At 47.2% G+C, this 21,143-nt stretch overlaps 1 protein-coding gene across 3 annotated transcripts in view; it reads left to right on the top strand.

The window, feature by feature from the left end:
• sdt (MAGUK p55 family member stardust) overlaps positions 1–21,143 on the top strand; it is a 55,042-nt gene that overhangs the window by 5,351 nt on the left and 28,548 nt on the right. For 2 of the 3 annotated variants that reach the window (XM_084582572.1, XM_084582571.1), the window contains exon 3: positions 19,999–20,277. In XM_084582572.1, coding sequence (XP_084438698.1) covers positions 19,999–20,277 — 279 coding nt within the window. Of the gene's footprint in view, positions 1–13,111; positions 13,622–19,998; positions 20,278–21,143 lie in introns of those variants that run through there. The other variant, XM_084582574.1, reaches the window with a different exon arrangement.

The raw sequence follows: 21,143 nt of genomic DNA, 5'->3' as shown, positions 1-21,143 counted from the left end.
TATTTTATAACATGTAATTAAACTTTGCGCTTTTTGTATAAAGTTAAAGCGTATAATTTTACTGCAGTCTCGTTTACATTTATTTAATTTTACGTAGTAGCCGTTGCAGCAGCCCGTCGAGACGCTACCTTTGTATACTCGATGTATATATAGACCTGTAAAATAATAGCTTCCAGAATAAGATTACGTATACGTTAGACGGCGACGCTTCGTTTCACTGTGAGGTGCTTAACCTCACACGTCGTCGAGCAGACTGGCAGAGCATGATGATAGATTGTTTCATCTCTGTGATACGTTTAGCAAAAATACCACCATTAAAATTGATTTCTCTATCTCCTATAAAACAGTGTGTAAAACAGGCCGCTAGCTCTCTCTTTTTCTCCCCCCCCCCCCTCTCTCTCATCTTATTTATCTATCCACCTGTGCTCGTATCACTTCGATGGAGCCAGATTTTAAAACGCTGTCGTCATTCCACAATTTTGCATTATCGCATCGTGCCTCTACTGCCTTTTCACAAGGCCGCTCTGCGCATGCGCGCCTCTCCCCTGGTTGAAAACGAATCACCAACCCTCCGCGATTGGCGCAGCCGGATCTGATCTTGGGGACCTTCATTCATTCATAAACCTTTATTAATGGGGATGACCTGAGGCCTAGAAGGGAAGGGTGCACACTTCATATTCGTGACAGGTGTATGCGTCAGATGGCGGTAGCTGTCATGAACACACATCGCCAGTTCGCAGGCGGCTGCGTCCCTCGAGGATGTTTTCAACCAGTAGCAGACGAATTTTCAACCACTCCTAGAGGGCGCTACATTTTATAAAAAAGGCTGATTCCCCCTGAAATCACTATGTTACTTTCGTTGTAATTCTGTGCCACACCATGGCTAAATCCCTTCTCCCTCACGTGGCTATGTGCCAGGTATACAGAAATCAACAACAACTGAGTCATCGCGGCATTTGCAGTATCAAAGATTGGCTGAGAATTTGTCAGCAAATTCAATATCAGTTGCAAAAACAAGGAGAATAGTTCCAACTAACATCCCCCCCCCCCCACCACCACTTTTTTTTTTTTTCAGTCGCAGAAAAATTTAAAAAAAGCTGCTTCTTACTACATTTTCGATCGCTTTCAGTGTTTGTCGGCGGTGTGCCATTTTCATTCTTATTGTTTTATTTTTGCACGGGTTATGTGCTCATTGTTTAGTGCGTGCACTTTTCTAGGCTTCTCTAGCACGTTGCTTGTTAGGCCGGAAGCTGTTTTCCATAATTGCACGAGCCGGATGCGTTGCGGACACGGAAGACAATACATCATGGCTAAGCAAGGTCATAAAGCCATTCAAGAAGTGAAAGAAACGTAGCGGACATAGATGCAAATGTACAAAACAAGAAAATCAGACAAGCAGACATTACACAGCCATAATCACGAACGGGGGTAGGAGGCGCCTGAGTAAAGATCTGCAGCCACGACCTGTTGTTTCCGTTTTTCTTTTTTAGGAAATCTGCATGGTTTTGTAGCCGCCCAGCTGCATTGATAACGGCAATCTTTCTCGCAATATAATGTATAGAAATTGTACTAAATACGCGTCGTGTTTCGATAAATAAGTAGTTTAAAGTGGTGTGTGCTGATCGATTACGGCGTTCTAAAGATTGATACGCCACTTCAGCTGCCAACTCATCTTTTGTAAGCTGGAACTGGCCAAATAGTGAAATACATTTGCTCTGTAGGTCGACACGGTTGTTTGGTCGCAGATGTCAAGTACTACAACAATGCCACTTTGCGATCATCTTAGAGTAGTGATGATCTCTGGATTCTTTTCGGTGCGGACGTCACGATACTGAAGTGAGTGGCGGGAATTTTTTAATGCATCAAAAGGCCGAATAAAGTTTTTCCAAGTACAATAGTTTTATATATATATTGCCCTCGGTGTCTTTATAATACTGGCTCGGCCATTTCGGCAGTTACACTGGGCCCATTAAGCTCCTCTCTACACAAGAGAGTATTTTCACTCCTCTGTCGTTGTATCTTTGGCTCGCCTTCCGTGGAGCAGCCGAAAGGGAACAAAACGCAGTAGATGCACCGTGGTTTGTAGATTCACTGTAGTGCTTCCTATTCTGGCATATGCACGTCTCTTCATTGGTTTTATTGTAATTTTCCTGGCACGACACAGCAGCGTTCGCTTGCTGCGCCTAGGTACCCTAGGTCGCAACCTAGTCCAGGGATACCAAGACACTTTGTTGGGCGAGTTGGTACTTATTCATTATTAATTTGAACAGCGCGAATACGAAGACAAAGGACAATATTTAAAAAAGCCACTGTACTTGTCCTTTGTATTCGTATTCGCGCTGTTCAAATTAATAATGAACTAGTCCAGGGACTTCAGCTATGCACGGTTCATCCTTCAAGGATTTCTTTCACTCCATTTTCATACGCACTCTTCTGCATTGAAGCGCTCACTTTGCTGACTTTCATTGCCTGCATGCACTCTAGCTACCAGCATAGCCTCCCAGACTTGAGGTTTTTACATTAATAGAGGCTTTTAGCAGAGCGGATTAAAGCAAACGTACACCGGCTTATACCGGACCCCTCCTGCGCAGGCGCAGTGACCGCGATTGCCTCCATCCCTGTCAATGCGTACGTGCGGGAAGGGTCCTGCAAAACCGGTATACATCTACTGTAGTGCGTCTCCGGCAAGCTATATTTGCTAATACTTCTTTGCGTGACGTATAGTATATATGTAAAATATATTTATATACGAACAGATAACGCATCATCTAATGAGCGCTTCCGCGAAGGCATTGGATTCATACACATATTCTTTTAAGTAGAACTTCAAGCGTTATTTCTTCGTGTGGTTGCATTGAATATTTGCAGACACTGCCTCCCCCCCCCCTCCCCCCCAACAAATGAACGTATGTAATTTGCGATGAATCCACAACAACAATAACAGCGCTTGTTGAAAATCAAACTAGCGCACTTCAAAACAAGGACACAGAGAGAGAACGACAACACAGCGCTGTTTTGAAGTGCGCTAGTTTGATTTTCAACATGAATTACCAACTAGCCCGTTCTTCCACCCTTGCAAATAACAGCGCTTGTCGGTCGACTTTTGGGTTGCCACTTTTTATCAAATCACGCACATCTTCTTAAAGCTTCCTCGGCGTAAAACTCGTTCGGAATTGATTTGTTCTGGCGGCTCATTTATAGACTCCTTCACCTGCCAGACGCGGGAAGCTAAACCCTTTCGGTTACCTTTTCTTTTTTTCGTTGAACGGCAGGAGCCTGGATCTGCTCTAAACCAAGCCCTTCGATCCGGGCCCGCAGAACTCGGTAGTAACGGTTCATCGACCGCGCAGCGGAGTTACGGTTCCCTGAACGCTTGATGAGGCAAAATTTAGGAACGTCAGACGAGTACTGGGTGTAACAACGGAGCTCAGTTTGTTCCTGAGCTGTCGGATATAGCTCGGGTCCACCTCCCAGGGATCATGCAAAAACGTATTTTATTTATTTATTTTTCCCGCATCCTTGCACCGTTGACCGCTTCTGCGGCGCTGGCTCGAGCGAATTAGTGAGCCGTTGAAAGAACTATATGGTAGAGTTACAGCGTGCTGTGCAGGCCCGAATGCGCTGCACCACTGCAAACGCATCAGTTAACCTCAACGCAAGCGTTCTGGCTGGAAGCCCCTACGAGAACGCCGTGCAAAAGGCGACTTTTTAGTCTTGCCTTTGTAACGGACAGTGTTGCGGCGCTACTTACGCAGGGCACACTTCTTTGCGGCGTTCAGGATTATGCTGTGCGAAAAAAAAATGGCAGTGGCTTAGCTTGGTTAAGCCTGATAATTGCGAAAGCAATAGATGGCTACGCCTAGGTTCAGCTGGTGGTGTAGCTGGTTGTGGTGCTTGTGGTTATGCTTATGGTTATGCAGTGATTCACTCTGGCCACGGCATAGGGTTCAACAGTTGTTTATTGCGGGGTGCTACCTGGTTATTCTATGTATAACTAGTAGCCAGGCAAGGAGTGCCGTGGCTGCAACGATATACTTGGTTGTGGGTGAGGTTAAGGCAGAATGTACAACTGCCGCTCCGGCACCGGCTGCAACGGCATTCTTTACGCCAGCAGAAATGAAAACATCCCTGGAGACTGCGTTGGTTCCACCTGCCGCTAGGCCACCTCCTATAGTATCCAACGTAGCACCCCGGCGGTAGCTGCGGTAGGAGCGGGAGTTAGGCCGCGGTTGGTAGCTACCGCCTCGCAAGTTGACGGCGCGAGTTGGGGCCCCTGTTTTTGCGGCAGATGGGATGACGTCACTCCGGCTATAGCGCTCCCTCACGGAGGAAGCGGGAGTTAGGCCGCGTTTGGTAGCTACCGCCTCGCGAGTTGATGGCGCGAGTTGGGGCCTCTGTTTTTGCCCAGCTGTGCTTGGCGGCGCGCCAAAGGTCACGCTAAAGGTCAATGGTATCTACCGCCTCGCTACGCGAAGGGCTGAAAAGTGAAAGTAGTATTGCTTTCGCAATAAAAGTTATACGTAGACCGCTACAATGCGAGGGTTGATTGCTCTGAAATGTAACGGAAAATTAATTTGATTGATTAAATGAAAGGCGCCGTAGAACAATGGGTAGATGAGTGAGATGTATGTGCACAAGTTTCACCACAGAAGGCCCTGGCACAGCTGCCGGTGTGACGTAATGACGCGACGCCAGCCGCATCGGCGACCGTCGACAGGGGTCAAACGGCCGAGTGAAATGACGACAGGGCACCAGTGCATGTTAGGGACGTTAGAGGCATCATGCACCGACATCACGTCAGTAGTTCTAGACCTAAAGGGATCGCAGCGCGCCGTATTTAAGAAGCATGCGGACAGATGGCGCGCGACAGTTAAGTGGGATACCAGATCACGCTGCGATAACGTAAAAAATGAGCGAACCCGCGGGCTGACAAGCAAGGCCCAGTTTAATACCGCTCGCAGTCCATGGTTTCCATTCCGAGCATTCTACGACACAGCCCTGAAGAGGAGCTGCGACAACGAACGAGTCTTAGCTCCTGCTCAATAAGGACCCTTGATCTAAAGAGTTGTTTCGGAGAGCCCAGGTTCTCACCAATACGGCGAAAGCAAGCTAGGCCGCCGCCAATGAAGTGCTGCTGGTGTGCACGGTTAAGAAGTAACCACGAATTTGCGGCCCCTCCGATGACAATTAAGGGGCTTCGGAGAACGCGCGAAAAGCGTCACCCCACGGTGGTGACGACTTTGATAACGCCACAAGCATCCGCGAAAGAGACAACCCACCGTGGGTCAAGCCCCACCCGATCTTCCTTAGCCCGTAGCCCCAAGGCCTCGAGCCAAACTCATCTCCGTCTCTCGCTCTCGCGCGGGCTATTTTATTGCGAAAGCAACACTACTCTAGATTTAGAACGGCGACTTTTAGAACAGCCGCTGGAAGGCGATCGACCCACAGCGATAAGCGTAGACATGTTCCCTTTTGTTCTGATTGCGCCTGTACATACAAATCAGGCATTTCGTAGCAGACTCAACGTGCATATGGTTTCCCCGATCCACCTCGCTTCTGAGTTCCTCCCTCTTTTCTTCTCTATCTTCTGACCTGCTTAAGAGCAGAAATCGACACGCCATGTTTGATAGCCCGCACCATGCACTGAAGCACGTATGGACGAGATATGTTATTGATCTTTGCTTAGTGTATGGTCTAGGTCCGGTCGGCATACAGTGTTGCCATGCCTGACTGGTGGAAATGATACCGCGCTAACATTTAGGCCATGATGTAAAAATAGAAGAGCTGGCTTATGAGGGCGTGATTTGTGTTCGGGGCACATCCGAAAGGGGTCGAGTCAGGCGTAGAGCAGTATTAGGAACTCGGGCATTGTGCAGTGGTCTCCGAAGCAGAAACGGGCCGAGATTCAGAGATATTTATGTTCATGGAGACAAGAGGAAAAAATGCGTCGAAACCGAGCACTCTTGTGTCCTGTCCCCAAGTCCCTAGTTGGGAATTTAATAGCACTTTATATAATACCCAACCATTTGTACTTGGTCACATGTGCGGTCTTCGGTAACCACCCTCCAGAGATGTACCACAACACACTCTCTCCAGTCTTCCTGAAACATGCCCCCACTTTCGTGTGTGTATATATATATATATATATATATATATATATATATATATATATATATTTCTTATGTCACGTGTCGTCTATCCTTGCGAATGTTCTCCAGTACCCCCGGCCATATCTTCGTAATGTGTAACGTGTAACGGAATGCCAACAGCACTTTTTCAGTACCGAATCAAATACGAATTGTGTAGTTAGAAACCGAATCGAATATTTCTACGAATTTTTGCTACTGTGCGAATACATGTAGAACAAAAAATTGCGCAAAAAAAGCGAAGTGCTAATGTCAGCTCTCGATTTCACGAGGCGATAGCGGACATGCAACGCTCAGCTCCACTATGGGGGTACCCAACAGGGATCAAGTATATTAACTTTATGGTCGTCATGTCATAAGGTACAGGAGAATTATGGAGGTCGGGTATCAAAGTATGCTTCGCTAAGCCTATAATGTATTAGAATACTAAGCCTGTCTGAGCACTAGCGCATCGCCCAGTTTTGAGGTCGTGTACTATTGCGATGGAAACAAATGCGCATACCGATACACCTACGCGCTCCGTTGTTCGAATTCCTTGTCGTCACTCTTAAACCCGGGCGGTAACAGAAGCATACTCGAGGCGGCCATGATCGTGTCTTAAAGCGACATCGTTAAAGGCCCACTGTCCACCCTCCGGTCGAAAATATTTTCTTCCCCGGTGACTGTGAGACTTCGCCCCTGGAACGCAAGGCCGCAAAATGTTTTTGAAAAGAGTAACTAATAACGCAGTTACAGCCACCGCAATCACCCGATTCTATCCTGCCTCTCTCCTTCCGTTCCCTCGCAAAGGTTTTTCACTCTCCTGCCCGAGGTCGTCTAGCCTCCGCAATACAAATTCCCCTTCCTCCTCCGCGTTTGGCGGGAGGTGGGGCGTGGCTCTCCGCGAGCGCGAAAAAAAAAAAAAACGGTCGAGGGAGCGCGCACCGCTGGATTCAGTCTGGCCGTGGCGAGGGAAAAGCGCGCTGCGAGCGGTAGACACCTAGGGTGCCTCGATGTAGCGCGCCGTATCGAGGCACCCTATAGACACCCATCCTTCTCCCGTCAGTCAGCGAGACGGACCAATGGACGTCGTTCCCGGTACGTACGTCATTATCGTGGCCCGTCGGGCCAGCGCAGGAAGCGGTGAAGCTGGCTTCTCAAAGGAGAGCATGAGGGAGCTTTGAATTGTATTTTCGATGCTTTGCGGCGCGCGTGTCGCTGTAGAATTTTGCACAGACTATCGCCGGTACCTGATCAAAACACTGGGCTCTTTTTCTTAAAAGGGCCTTCCCTGGACAGTGGCCCTTTAAGGCAGTGTCCTTAGTTAGAGACTCTAGTTAAGGAGCGTGTGCCGCAAAAAATCCGGTCTCGTCCAGCACCCGTCGGAAATAAATTCTGAAAATGAAGTCATCTAATCAGGGCAAGATTAAAATGAAGTCAAACTAGGCGAAGGGGTGTCTGTAAAGCGAGTACTTATAATAAAATATAAATTCAATAGAAAAGGAGTGAAATTTCCGGTGTTGAAAATTGAACCCAGGTCCTCAGCGTGGTAGAAGTCCTGCGTTGTGCTATGTATGACGTAGTAGCACGCGCATGGATATTGCAAGATGTTTCCAAGAGATTCCAAGATGTTTTATGTCGCTATAGTGGACTTCATCGCATCCTTGAACTCTCGCTCCAGAGGCATATGCAGCACACACTGTCGCGTCGGATTGGGCGCTGCTTTTGAGACAGCTGTCTAACTTGGCGTGCTTCATTTACATTTCGTGCCAATCATTTGAAAGTCTGAGAATACGTTCCAATAATTCGTGTGGAATACTTGTAGGTATGCACAATGATGTGTTCAGTGAATCGAATAGGAGAATTTTATAATATCAACGTTCTTTCATACCGTAAGTGCTACATAGAACTTTGGTTACTTTGATAGAAGCCTTGATCACTTTCTACGTAACGCTGTGTCTTTAAATATGTGCCATTCGGCACATCCTGCGAGAGGGGCGGAACATGTATGTACTCTTTATGTAGAGTGGAGGAGCAGGAGGCGGAAGGAAAGCATAATGCGCCGATATTATTGAAATTCCCGTCACATCTAAACCATAAACTGATCCGCCATGAGAGACGAAGTTCCCTGATTGGTTGAGACAGCGATGAGGCCATAAAGAGCATGCGACCATAAATGATCAGTCACAGAGCACCACCCTCAAAAGTCAAACTCGGAAGTAAGCCCTCGGTCCACCTGAAAAATTTAGGATCGTATACCGCAAACACCAATGGGTGCCGGGTGTTTTGCTGACAAATTCAGCAAAGAAACTGGCTCAAATACACAAAGAAAATGCAGCTGAGAACTCGAATTCTATAGCACAATCTACGAAAATCGCAACGTTAAAGGGATTATAACGGGCGCTGCCGGTAATCCAACTAGGCTGCCCTTGAGGGAACCGCAATAGTGCATGTCATTGATACCTCACACTGTCTCTTACATGAACAGACATTCTCATTTTATAAGTGCTGATAATCCGTAGTAATCTGTAAGAGATCACTCAGTCTGACTGATATATGCTGGGGCCGTTGTTGTGGCTGTAGGAAGAAGGAAAAGAAAATGCACAGGCCTGCTACTGGCTCTGTAGTTGAGCCACCTCCGCTGCCTCGTGCGGACAGAAGAGAGGGAGGTGGTGAAGGGTGGCTGTTCCCGGCCCTACGGGGCTGGGACGGTATATGTCAACGCCGCTTGCGGCGGGGGCTAGCCTGCCGCAGAATTTTTATCTGTTGCAGGCCGTCATTGCACCCGCCACCGCTTAGGTGGTGGACGACGGCTGTTGTTGCGGCGCGCGTCTTTCTCTCCCTCTTCCTTTTCTTCTCTGTTTTCTCTTAAGTCTTCTTGCCAGATTCTGCCCCTAGAAACTATTCCGTCCCCTTTTTCTGCAGTACAGGTATATATATATATATATATATATATATATATATATATATATATATATATATATATATATATATATATATATATATATATATATATATATATATATATATATATATATATACACACATCAGAACCATATATCGAACGCTCGCCACTTTCATTGCGCTCAAGACAGAACAGAGCGGCGAACCCAACGCCTTGCTCGCCCGGAGCCGTCCCCATCGTTAAATTGAAACCTCTCAAGGAGGTTATTTATTGCATCCGTGGTCCCAAGAATCGACATTGCGCTCAGTAATGTTCGCGCCATGGACATTTCCGCATGTATCCTCGCCCCGTGGAGACCAGTGTATCCAGGCGCCATTGTGCCCTGCGACGCAAGAGCGAGTGCCACTGCGCGCTCCCAACTAGCTTTGAACCCTGACCGTCTTGTACAATCTGTCCCTTCAGCGACCCCTAGACCTTGCTGCTTTGGGAACGGCTGTGGTGAAACTTGAAAATTCTCCAACCATCACTTGGACGGGATCAACTTTATTTTTTTAGTTCCGAGAAACCCGACTTTTCGGAACCGGCTGTACTCATTCTTCAGGGATGACGCAGGGCTTGTCGTATGCAGCTGTAAGTAAAGGAAAAAGCAAGCAGGGGTGAATACAGGAGAAGGCGGGCAGGGAGCGGGCATGTCAAGGGATGGGAGAGAGAGAGAGAGAGAGAGAGAGAGAGAGAGAGAGAGAGAGAGAGAGAGAGAGAGGGGGGGGGGGGAGGGGGAGGGTAAAGCCTATGTTGAATCAGGATGCCGGCAATTGCAGCACTGCAGGTGCAGCGTTCTTTTTTTCCCCTTTTCCTTTCTGAGGTGGCCAGCGACGAGCGAAAATTGTAGATACACACTAGGAAGACTGTCCGGTTGACGTTGATTGCTGTCGTCTGACACAAGAAAGCGTCTTTTTCGATCATTCGTCTCGGTCAATAGGACGGGTGTTTGTGGTTGGAATCTTCGAAATGTTCTGTTATATGATGTTGCGTTCTCTCAGGAAGTTCCCTAAATCATTCTTACGCTGACGAATTCTTTCCTTTAGGTATTTGCACTTGGCGCAGGAAGTTTCGTAACCAATGCTCAAGTTCTTTTTCAAGATGGCCAGTCTTTGCAAATAGGTGACGTGTGCTCCTCAAAGTGTCCCAGGGTTTGTGGGTTACTCGGATGCTTTCTTTTTTCAGCATATGGGGTGGCGGCGGTGTCCTTATAGCCATTTAGGAAAGTTTGTTTTGCCACCCCTAAATATTGCCTCAAACTATAGAACTCGTTCACTCTAAAGCATTTAACCCACCCGTTATTTTCGGTTGCTGTTACTGGTCCCCCAACGCTGCAGCTTCGTTTGTAGTTTGTAGCGGAATCCCACTATACACATCATAAGTGTACACACCCTTACTTCTATTCGGTGACTAACTTTCCTTTGATATCACGGAATAACCTTGCGGCGACACTGAGTAAACAGAACATACCGAAAACGATTTCCTTAACACGTGCCTCACATTCGGTTTATCTCAACTCGTCAACATCCCAACTAGGCTTGGACGAAAAGAGGAAGCTGGTTACACTAACCATTCTTCAGTGATATTTTTTCACTGCACAATAACCCCATTAATCATGAAAACTACCGTATCATCTGGTTTTGCAGAAATATGCACGAATTGTTTTTTTTTTTTCCTGGAAAAACATCATTGTTCTATCGACAAACTCGCCCTTTCGTACTTGTTCAACTGTGCATTCTTTTCCTTTTTTTTTTCTTTTGCAAATGTGTGCTAAGCGGTAACCGCTTTCAAACTGTCTATTAAGTTCCTGCCATGCAGTTTAAACCGAAATATGTAATGAAATCATGCGGTAGTAGTGCTCCCGCCGCGGTCGTTCAGTGGTTAAGACACTCGATCCTGGTCCGGAGTACACCCTCGGGTTCGAACTCGCCCGCGGCGGCCGCGTTTTGAATGGAGGCGAAACGTAAATACGCCCGTGTATTGTGCAATGTCAGTACACTTTAGTATCCCCAGGAGGTCGAAATTCTGTAACCCTTCATAACGGCACCTCTTTTTATCTCCCTCCCTCGCCTTACAGCGCGGCTATGGTGCACGAGATACTGTGACTTTCCTTCATACTTATCTAGAACGCTCAACTGATGCTTCACGCAACAGCTTTGTTTGGGAGCGCGTGTCAGAATCTGTATTAAAAGCACCGCTTAAGCCCTGTAGACGAGTGTTGACTCTGCACATAAATTATTGATGCCTCAAAAATTACCACAAAATCTCACCAGGCTTTTTTACAATTATTTGAAATATTATAGCAAGCTTGAGCTCCGTTCCGTGTTTTCCCGTTGAACGGCACGAACCACGTACCACGCGCACCGTGGCACCGTACGAGGTACGAACGGTCGATCGGGTTCACATTGGTACTCATTCACCGAGGCGCTTGGTTTGCCGCCACTCGAAGCGTGCATACACTTATTTCAACAAATGTGTTCGTTACCTTCATGTTAAACGTAATCCGGCTTGAACTTTTCGTGGTAGCAGCATACTGAAAGCGTACTTCGCGCACTCAGCTGCAGTCGTAAAGTCTCTTCGATTTGCCTGCACCAGCTGCACTAGTTCAAGTAGTGCAGCACCGCCGTCCTCGTTTTGCCAGTGCCGCGCGCGCCGTCTGCACTTCTCTCCTCGTTTTGTCAAGGTGCAGGGCTAGCTCTGCACGAGTTCTCGCGCACTCTGCACTCGCTCCAGAAGAGGTGCAGAAAAAAGTGCAGCATGGCGTACGCTCCGCTTGCCCAAGAGCAGACGACGCTGCGCATCGTTCTGCACAGCTTTTGTAAAGTCCGTCTCCTTCAGAAGCCGGACGGTTCGCTGCTAACGGATCCGCAAATGGTTGCGAATACAGGGTAGTTGGGCTGCATGCTGGTGATTGGCATTTTGTTGATGGAGGAGCGGTATTATATGTAGCTGTGGCCACATATGTAGTGGTACGTGGCCGCGATACGGCACCTTTGCGCGCGTTGTCCTATGTAGTATATATATATATATATATATATATATATATATATATATATATATATATATATATATATATATATATATATATATATTTTATCGCGTTGTGACCTCGGAAGACGGGTGGATGCGAACAGAAATCAGTTGCGATCGATCGAGTTTCTGTCGTGCCAAGTGTGTGTGCCACAAGACAGCTTGCGCAGCGGCTATGCGACATCAAACTTGTCGCCCACGGAGCACATAGAATGTCTGAGAACGCAATGAGGTACAAACATATACGTGCGTCAGCTAGTGCTTTTGGACAGAAGTAAGTTCGTGGAAACCAATCAAGCGTCTTGTTAGGCAGTCTTAATTATTTAAACTAGTACTCGTGGCAACTGCTTACAACGTTAATTCTCTCGTACCCAGGCGCATGAATGACACCTTCGCAGACCGTCCGATATAACGATCGTGCGCAGTCGCACGTATTTGGTCAATTGGTGTCACTGTTAGTCGTCGTCACTTTCCGATCGAGCGCTGTAGGCCTACGGCAGCTGGCTTCGAAACTGGACGTGATCACGTTACAGCACGCGATGCATGATGCGCGCACGCGTCTGCTCGGTTGCAGAGTCCTACACTTGCGTACTCGTTTTGGCAGCTGCCGCCGCACGCCAGTGTCGGAACTGGCACTGCACGCTCACGTGACCACCTGGCACCGCTGCAGCACTTTTCAGAACTAGTGCAGCCAGTGCAAGCCAAATCGAAGAGACCAGTAGATACATCCATACAGCGTCGCTGTTTTGAACAGGTGGCGCCACGTACCATGCGTAAACTTCCCTAAACGTTTTTGTATGATCGTAAAAAGTATTAAATGATCGCGTTAATCGCCTTCTTTACAATTATTAGCGTCGTGCACAGTAAAAAGAGTCGATAACGGCCTTAACACATTGCAAAACTCGCAATCAGAGCGGCAAACGAGAAGGAAAGTAAAATAAAAGCCTTAAAAACCTGCCGCTCACCTGAGAGACACCTGCCGACAGGTGCACGAAAGTTAGGTGTGCCCCGTTGAAGCGCAGAAGCAAAGCCGCGGTGGTGGTGGGGCGGGTAGTCCTCTATGTGGTTCTTGTTTTTGTTGTTGAGCGCGGCCGCTGCACAATGCGTGCGGTGTGAAGAATGTTTTGACTGAAGCCACGGTGCCACGGAAAGCCGTTTCGCCGCCCAGGATTTTGTGCTTGCAAGTGCATCGCTCGAGTAGATCTCAACCACATCGTCCGGAATCAGCCCCGTCTTTGGGCCATCACCGTGCAGTTTGGTCAACATTTTCGTTGTGGTTGGCAGTGTGCAACAAGTGGCCCGCGCCGCGCGCCCATCCCAGGATTTGCGTGCCGCTGCCGGCGGCCTTGCGTTGGTATGCGGACCCGTGCGGTCGTCCCGTGCTGGGCGGCTCGTCTTGTGTGAACAGCGAGCTGTGTGTGTGCCGCGGCAGCAATCGCCACCGCCCGACGACTGCATTCTCGTTCCGCTTTGCGGAGGCCTAGGTGACAGGTCTTTTTCCTCGAGGGCAAGTTTGCGAGAGGTAAGATCCGGATCGCGGATCGGACGGCGCACACGTATCGTCGTCGTCCGTGCATGCGTGCGATTTCCGTGCGGATAGTTCCGCGGGCGCTTTATTGCGGGAATGCCGCGTGTGTAATTGCGGCGAGTGTTGACGAAGCGTCGTGGCAGACCGGAGGGTATGTGGCCCGACCGACGCCGCACGCTGCCCTGTTCTGCCGGCGAAAACAGGCACAGAAATTCTGAGCCGGGCCGCGCGTGCTGTGTGTCTACTATCGCCCCCGGGCAAAAGGCCCGTTTCGGGCTAGCCACGTATGCCGCTTGGAGAAGCGGCTGGGGACACACGGTGTGGACGCGCATCGGGAGAGGCGCGAATTGCGCGATCGTCCGCCGCCGCTCGCTGATCGAGCGTTGTGTTGCGCAGAGCGCAAACACAATGGGATGAGTTGTATTCTCTGGGGGAGTAGTGTGCGTACGGTCGCGCACCGGCATCGAGTGCGCGTCCCTGTTCGACGAGAGGGCCGATCTGTGTCACGCTTTTGAGCAACCCTCGTGTGCGCTGCGCCGGGGACCGCAATCGCCGCGCTGGCCCGTTCCCCTGGCGCCGACGGCATACTTCTGGGGCGTGAAACTCGTCCTGCCTGCTGCTTCGACGTGTCGTCGCCGGCCGGGCCATAGCTTTCGCCCGCCGTGGTGGGGACCCCCTTCCCCCCTCTTTTTTGCGCCACTCCGGTATTTTGTAGTGGGCGTGCGCGCCGGTTCGCGCGCAGTTGTGGGCGTCGGAGCGTGGAGCCCCGACGACGTCGCCTTGCCGATGGGACCCCACGCCGCCCAAAACGAACCGGCGAAATAAAGCCAAACAAGCGCAAACAAAAAATGCGTCGCTCGGTCGGGCCGAACGCATCGCAAATCAGCGCATTCCGTGGCGTATTTTAGATCCGTCGTCGTCAGTGGAAGCTGGATGCGCGCGGGCAGAGCGCTCAGCGCAGTTCCCACGTACTTTCCTTCCTTCCCTCTCCGGTCTGCGGCGCCGACGCGAAACGCATATGCGCGTTTTGCTTAGCTTAGCGCCGCATTCCTTCCTTCATGTCTGTCATTGACTTATATCGCGGCGCTGCCGGTGCGCGGTGAAGCAGAGTCGCAAAGTATTTCCGTCCGGTTTGAGCGCGCTTTTTTATTTTGTGTCTGTACTTCCCGTTTTTTCGTTTTTTGAGTACCCGATTTAACGTCCAAGATTGTGTGCTTCTCTTTGCATATGCAGCCACAGTGTTGTGTTTAATTGGAGTGAGTGTTGCAGTCGATGTTTTCATTCCTGCCTGTTTGCCTGCATGCCATCTTGGTAATGCAGGAAAAGCGAATGCAGACATTTAGTAAGCTAGAGTTGACTGGCCAAATGCAACAGGTTTGGCATGTACGCCTTTGCCGGTTGAATTTGGCCAGCTGACAGCCACGAAAGCTGGCATCCTCTGTGGGAGACATTCGGGGCAGCATAAATTTGCATGCCAATTTTAGGGAGTTTGCCAGACTTCACTTTATGAGCTGTTTTTGTTGGTGCGTCATGAACTTGACAATTTGATGACAAGTTCACTATGGTCTCAGATTCACGTTAGAAAGGAACTGGATTCCAAGCTATAGTTTTGAATTTAAAGATGGGGGAAAGGCCTGCTGAGAGAAGCAAACTTATCTTTGACTTTGGCTTTTTCAATCTGTGTCCTGTTCCCTTTTAACTCTGGAATCATTACTCGATGCAGGATAAAAAAAAAAAAAAAAAGGTTGCTGCCGTCCTTTGAAATGATGAGCTAGGGAATAATTTATTCTGTGGTAGCAATGAAAAAGAGCTGGCAGGATGAGTTCTACATTAAAGGGACATTGAAAACACATAGTAGTTCGGCATATATTGCATTATGGTTGCAGAGAGACCATTCATACCCAAAAGAGAGCTTTTATAAGCGATAAAACTGCAAAGGCACGAAATGCAGGTGCTGCCATCACGGGCGTATGCAAATGAGGGCAAAAACTTTAAGGTTGTTACGTGACAGTGGTAATGGCTTACATCTGCACTCCCCTTGCAGATCCTGGTTCGTGTACATGCACTTTGCCACTCTCCGAGTCTCTAACTCTGAAATTTGTGCTTCTATTATATCATGCATGCTTATTAGAATACATTCTTAATCTGCCACATTGTGGAAGACCATCCAATGTTAATGTAAAGTCTTGTTTTAACCAAGCCGTACCAACTTGCCTGTGTGGCCAAATAGTAGTGCATCCTAGGGTCCTGGTGAGACCGATTCCCAACTCACCCTCTCATCTCACCCATCTCAAGGAAGCTGCCCTAGTTGGCGGCTTATGCTAACATGGCCATATGATGTGGGGTTGGGGCATCACACAAATCGGCAATCGATCAGGCCTGTCCATGTCACCTGCCAGAGGCATACCCATAATTTTTCACTGCAGTGCCGACACTGGATTTTTTGGACAATGGGGCCTTTAACACCATCACAATAAAATGCATGCTTTAACACTGTATTGTTGGGTGTGGACACCAGAGGCTGGTTCAAAACCATGGCAAGTCATTCTTTTCAGTAAAGACGTTATTATTTGAACAGACCTTGCTGGAAGAATTTTAAATCCGACTTTCTCGATGGTAAATGCCTTTCAGTCCGATCAACATAGTCAGACAGAGACAGATAATCAACTTTTGCAGAGCTCATTAATTAGGTTCAGTGTCCCTTTCAAACTATCAGCAACTGGTCTGTCTGTCACATAATCTTCAAAAGTGGCTGTGCTACTATTCTTTTAAATTTGTGGACCTTTAGAGAACAGAGTGTGAGTGACACTGTTTAGTGATAGGCGCAATCTCCTCGGGAATAGGGAACTGCAGAAATGTCTTGTGCTCACATGAAAAACACAGTCACATAGAAAACCCTGCGCATCAGCTACAACAGCCAGAGTTTCTACCCGAACCAATCACAGGGTACGACAATATGGGCACACTGGCCCCAGCACTGGGCTTTGTCAGCATTTATAGCTCTCGCAAGTCTGTATATGTACAGATATGGGCATAAATAAATAAAACACACAAAAAATTGTTTATTTTTTTATTTACAGTTACTGTAGCCTTCCTTTGAGGGCCATTACAGGAGAGCAAGTTTCAGAGGCTCTCTTTGCAGTGCTACAATAGATGATCACAGCATCAATACAGAAACAGAAAGGGCATACATTGAGGCACAAGGGAACATGCGAGAAAAAGCATAATCAGTTCTTAATTCTCCTGTTGCTTGCAAAACAATTTAAAAAATTTTCAAACTGTTTCACATTTTGTGTTGTTACAGTGCATTCTGGAAGGCCATTCCACAAATTTTTACATGCAGGGAAGAACGAGTTTTGAAAGCCATCCAGGCATGTTTTATAAGGCAGTATTGGGCATTATGGCTGAGGCACTGTTTTGGAGGTGATTAGGTTGCATTCTGTTTCTAAGGCAATTACTCCTTCCCTATTGGAAGTGAAGAAACATTGTGTGTCCACGAGAAGGTGACTAGTGTCCACTGCTTGCAGGCAGGCACATGCCATAGCTGGCTGTTTCTGTCAGGCAACGTGTGAAGGATATCTAAAGCCAGGAGCATACCCTGTTTACTTTTATCTGCACCTGCACATATAAATCACTTAAGCCAAAGGGCACATTTGCACAATAGAAAAAAAAATAGTTGCATAGATGGTGCAGCACAACAGATCTTTATGCAGTCTATCCAGAATAAGTGCAAAACTGATTATGTTTCTTGCTTTGGCTTGTATGCCGAATTCTGCAACCCATAATCACTAGTTATGTTCCATGTGCATGCTTACATGCTCTTATGCTGGGCTAACCTTAAGATAAGAAGCATAAACTCTGCATTAAGGGTACGACGAGATGGTGGCCTGCAGTCTCCATAATTTCATGCATACCAATTAGCAATTAGCATACAGTTGTAAAATACCATTTGCGTGAAAGACCAGACATATAAACCTCCTCTTGTTCCCAAGCCATTCCCTAGTCGGTGGTGGTATGTTTGTCTAGCAACTAAATAGTCTTTAGTTCAAAACCCACCTAAAACTTTAAAAACTTAAAATTCTTGAAACATTTAATTAAGTGAAATGAATTGCTAATATAAAATAAATTCTTTGCAACATGTGGCAAACTTCAATTCCCATTATGTGTCATTATATGTCATGCTTTAATCAGTCTCATTTATCTTTGTCACATTTAATGTGGGCATTGGGGACATTGTGGCATTTCTGTTTGAGGTCATGTGTCTTGACGTCGTGGCCCTGTCAACCGTTCAGGATTTTTCATTCATAGCCAACATTGCTGATGTGCACTTTTCTGTGGCAGAAAACCGTTAATGCTATTACGTTAATCACTTAGTTATAAACAGTTCCATGTAGGCAACAGTACCAGACTGCTAGGCACACTGCCAGGGACGTATGGACATCGCTTATCACTCAATCAGGGACAGTAAAAAAAAAACTGCCTTGGTGTCCTTAGAGTGGTATTAGTTGCTCCTGAAAAATGAAAGAGTTAATTAGAAGTCACCAAGATGCTTGTTTTAGAGTTTGGTTACAGTTTTGTTCAAAGCCATGTAACATTAAGCGTTTGCTGAGGACGTTAAGTTCAATTTGTTTGTATTGTTCCTCTACTTGATTGGTTGTCATTCTATATGAGAAATATTGCTGATGGAACTTGTGAAACTTTCTGCATAGATATTTAGAATATTGACCAAAATTTACCAAAAGAAGAGTATATATGGCCAGTGAACACTGTCACATACATAAGAGCAATGCTGTTGGCGGCAAAGTTACTAGACTAGTCTAGTAACGTTGGTTGGCGGAACAAAGCCGAAGAATCATTGGCAAAGGGACTAGAGCTCAATGTTCGTGCTGAGGCTTACAGTTCTGGTAGCATGTGATGTCAGTATTTCTGCATGCCACAAATGCAGCAGTGCATTGAATATTGCCTGTCTGTGTAGAGAAACTAAGATAATAAGGACCAAGTTCTTTGGCAAAGCGAGGTAACCTGTCAGGGGCAGGAAACTTACATAGAAGCCCATTGTCCCTCATTTAAGATCAAATTTTGTCCATAGTGGCGAGAGGAAAGCATATTGAAGTGTTGGTAAAGAATTCCAACGTTGGGTAATATTTCAACCACCACAAGCGAAAAAAGGAGTACTTCCCAATGCCGGTGCCTTAGACAATTTTGGCCATCGCTGTATCTTTCCGCACCGCATGTGTGCACAGCGAGCCATTTGCTTATAAACGTCAGTTTCTCCTTCAGTAGCCAAGTGCACTGAAGTAGTTGAAACAGAAACTACTTTCCTACCCATGACCTGGTCTCATCAGTGGCAGTGAAAACTTAAGTGGTTGCTTGGATGTCTATAAATACATTAAATGGGCACTTAACTGCTGTTTTGTTTAACAGCACCTAATTATTTCGAACATCTGTATTGATTTTGGGTTTACTTTGTGCTGTGGGTAAATGTTGGAACATTTTGTAACTGATAGAAATAAGGCATAATATACCAAGTGTATCCAAGAAACCCTCTATTAATTCTTAAAAGTAAGCTTTCCGAGGTGGGAACATGGCTTCTGGGGCACAGTATCACCAGTGGTGCTGGCCATCAGAAAAGAAATGAACAATGTTGACAAGTAAGGTCGTTTGCAAATTTGTGATAACTAACTACACACACACACACACACACGCCCCGCCGGGGTGGTGCAGTGGTAAGATGCCCGACTACTGTCCGGAATACCCGGGTTCGAACCCGACCTCGGCGGCTGCGTTTCGATGGAGGCAAAACGAAAAGGCGTCCGTGTGCTGTGCGATGTCAGCGCACGTTAAAGATCCCCAGGTGGTCGAAATTTCCGGAGTCCTCCACTACGTCGTCTCTCATAGCCTCAGTCGCGCGCGCGCACACACACACACACACACACACACACACACACACACACACACACACACACACACACACACACACACACACACACACACACACACGTGTGTGTGTATTTGAGGAAGGCATTTGACATCCTTAGCAAAAGCATTAGGGCGTTGTGAATTGTTTTGGACACATGACCAGCCGAACAGGTTTAGTGGGAATCCTACATTCCTGCAGTGCAGAACTGCTTTGCTAGACACATGTGGCAGTCTGGTTCCTTGCCTTATCTTGTTAGGCTTCTTATATTTTTTTGTTGCACTTAGCAGAAGCTGTTAGTCACAACTTTTCAACCTCTATCCTACGTGAAAATTGCTGATCAAGCAATAATGCAGGTTTTAGTAAGAGTACCGAAACCTCAGATCACTTTCTTCTGGTCTTTTGCACCCTTTCCTCTTCATCCCCTCGGCCTCTCGTGCCTCGCCACTCCCAGTGTTGGACCTGTCGGAGAGCAGCAGCCATGTGCAAGAGGCGTTTGTCATTGCGGTGGAGCAACAGGCCCGCGAGCGGCTGGAGCGTCTGTCGGCGCTGCAGCGCATCCGGCCGGTCGACATGACCAAGCTGTCGCAAGAGCTCAACGCGGAGGAGCGCTCTGCCACGCCCTCATCTCAGCCAGGCTCCAACGGACTGCTACTGCTCGCCTCCGAGGCCAGTCCCGTCTACGTGGCCTCCGTGCCCCAGCTGCAAAGGCTCCAACGGCACGGCTCAAGGGGTGAGCAGGGGGCCATCCTCATTCCTTTCATGCACAGTTTGGGTAAAAATATCTCCGTCAGATTAGAATAGTCCCTTGTGGAAAGTGTGAACAGTGTCTTCAGTGTGCTTGCATTCTGTGCCAAGAGGCATTGCTCATCTGTTATGCTGCAGGCGTATCTGGTGTTCATTTGTTAAAATATTTTTGTTATCCTCAAGGCTTGACAGATTGTAAAGGGGAGTAGTTGCAATACGGATCACCATATACTGTATACAACAGAAATGGAATATAACCAGTATATTTTTCAGGGTATGCAGGGTTAGCCTGTGTGGCACGGAAATGGTACATGTTTTCAGTGAGGGTGCTTTCCTGTTCAAACTATTCAACAATTCCTGGCCTCATAAACCACTAACTTTGTATTTTTTATTTATCTAACATCTTCATTGTTACCACGTGCAGGCAAAAATGCATTAGTCGATGAAAATCATATATACTTGCCATCTCCAATGGAGGTACTCAATACGGCAGGTTCAAGGAATGAAGGAGTCACATCATGTTTCTGTCCTGTACAAAGCAAATCTAACAATCTAACAAGGATGGGCACAACATCCTTGTCTGGTAAAAATCGAATTGATCGGAGTGTTTTATATGGGGTACATATTAACTTTGCAGCCAGATGAAGCATTCTGCTAGCTTAAATTTTTTCTTGTTAAGATTCAGATTAAAAGCCTAGTCTTGTCTAGAGGAAAGACAATTTGTTTGGTGAATAGTGAATAAATTGGTCTACTAGCCTTCAGGTGTTGCTTTTTATGAGGAATTCATTGCAGCAGCAAGCTGATATCTCTTTGCTACTTTGCTGCTTCTCGTAGAAACCTTGATTTCCCTTT

This window comes from Amblyomma maculatum, chromosome 10 (genome assembly GCF_055883805.1).
Source record: "Amblyomma maculatum isolate TAMU_Amacu chromosome 10, ASM5588380v1, whole genome shotgun sequence".
Classification (NCBI taxonomy): Eukaryota; Metazoa; Arthropoda; class Arachnida; order Ixodida; family Ixodidae; genus Amblyomma; species Amblyomma maculatum.
Note: the sequence above shows the minus strand (reverse complement) of the source record. Positions and strands in the feature narration are given on the sequence as shown.